Source organism: Octopus bimaculoides, chromosome 11 (genome assembly GCF_001194135.2).
Source record: "Octopus bimaculoides isolate UCB-OBI-ISO-001 chromosome 11, ASM119413v2, whole genome shotgun sequence".
In the NCBI taxonomy this organism is placed as follows: domain Eukaryota; kingdom Metazoa; phylum Mollusca; class Cephalopoda; order Octopoda; family Octopodidae; genus Octopus; species Octopus bimaculoides.
The window spans coordinates 41748750-41750464 of record NC_068991.1 but is presented as its reverse complement, the minus strand read 5'-3'; the positions used below and the strand labels follow the sequence as shown (position 1 = coordinate 41750464).

Below are 1715 nucleotides of genomic sequence, written 5' to 3'. Positions count from 1 at the left end.
ATATATATATATATATATATATATATATATATATATATATACAGTGTGTGTGTGTGTCTTTGCATCTATGTCTGTCTCCAACACCACACAATACTGGTGTGTTTATGTCCCTGTAACCAGCAGTTTGGCAAAAAAAGACTGACAAAAAATACCAGGCTTCAAAATAAGCACTGGGGTCAATTGGTTCAACTATAATTCTCCAACACAGTGCTCCAGCATGGCTGCAGTCTAATGACTGAAAAAAGTAAAAGAAAAGAATATTATGGGTTTTTTTTTATCCAATCAACCAAATACACTCACAAGGTTTTTATCAGCTCAGTGCTTTAGCAGAAGATACTTGCCCAAGATACCATCCAGTGGGAATTTCTTCAATCAAAACATATTGTACTTTCAACTTAGAACTTCATAGAGACTTCAATGAAACTCCATAATACTCTACTCATAAATAAACATTAAATCAAGGAAAAACTCACATTTAGCACCACGTGTCTTATCAAATTTTGTGCGAGCCATCATTTTTTCTTTGTTGTCCCACAAAAGGAACTCAACCTTGTAATCATACAGTTGTAACAAGACGTTATCAGAAATTTTCATTGTGACCCTGTTAAAAAATTAACAGCAAAAATATTTTATAAATTAATGAGAATTCATAAATCTTTAACATCTATTCTTAGATACAAATCCACATAAAGCTACTAAAATGTACTCTAATACCAGTAAAATATATTCCAATACTAGTGAGCATACTTTAGTACTTATATATTGTACTCTAGCACATTTTATTAAAAAGATACTATAGTACATTTTATTAGTTCTATTTAACTAATCAAATTCATCGTTTTACATCTGCTTTCTATGCTGGCATGGGTTGGACAGATCATCATGATCTGAGTTGCCTCCCATTGCTAGCTACAAGCTCCCAAAGCCAGAACGCCCTTATGTGTCATTTGGCCTAGTTTTTATGGCTGGACATTCTTCCTGATGCCAACCACACTACAGAGAGTATTGAATGCTTTTTCTCATCACATCAACACTGGAGAACTTAACTAGTCATTGATGAGACAGGACTAGATTAACCTCAAAACCCTACACTTTCTCTGTACATTTAGCCAACCTCTAGTAGATGTGGAAGGGTGCCATTTACACAGGGAATGTAAATTTGGAAAGGAAAAAAATGATGATAAACAGGCCATACAATAAACATTAAGCATCCTATTTATTGCTACTATGTAATGTTTTTTAATCTCCGATGGCTTCAGTTTCATGCAATGATTCAAAAGATTGGTTACACTGAAATGTCAATGAAACTGGGTTCTTTTTCCAAGCCTATGTAAGTATTTTGAGTTCAACCCTATAAGCTGAAAAAAACACTTCTCAGTTATATTGGGACCTATGCTGACAGTAATAATCTTATCTATATACATTCAGAAGGTACATAGTTACACAAAGATGGAGTGGATCCCTCAAAGTTAGATTTTGTTTCAAGACAACTCCATACTAGACACAGGCATGGCTGTATGGTAAGAAGCTTGCTTCCCAACGAAATGGTTCTGGATCCAGTCCCACTGCATGGCACCTTGAGCAAGTGTCTTCTTCTGTAGCCTCAGGCTGACCAAAGCCTTGTGAGTGGACTTGATAGATGAAAACTGAAAAAAGCCTGTCAAACGCACACACACACACACACATATATGTATGTACATGTATGTATGTATGTA

At 35.1% G+C, this 1715-nt stretch overlaps 1 protein-coding gene across 4 annotated transcripts in view; it reads right to left on the bottom strand.

The window, feature by feature from the left end:
* Nucleotides 1-1715, bottom strand: part of LOC106878961 (uncharacterized) — an 80045-nt gene that overhangs the window by 66919 nt on the left and 11411 nt on the right. For all 4 annotated transcript variants that reach the window (XR_008265194.1, XM_014928338.2, XM_052971744.1 and 1 more), the window contains one exon: nt 474-601. Coding sequence is in view for 3 of the 4 variants with exons in the window: in XM_014928338.2 (XP_014783824.1) it covers nt 474-601 (128 nt within the window). In the remaining variant the exon portion in view is untranslated. The remainder of the gene's footprint in view (nt 1-473; nt 602-1715) is intronic.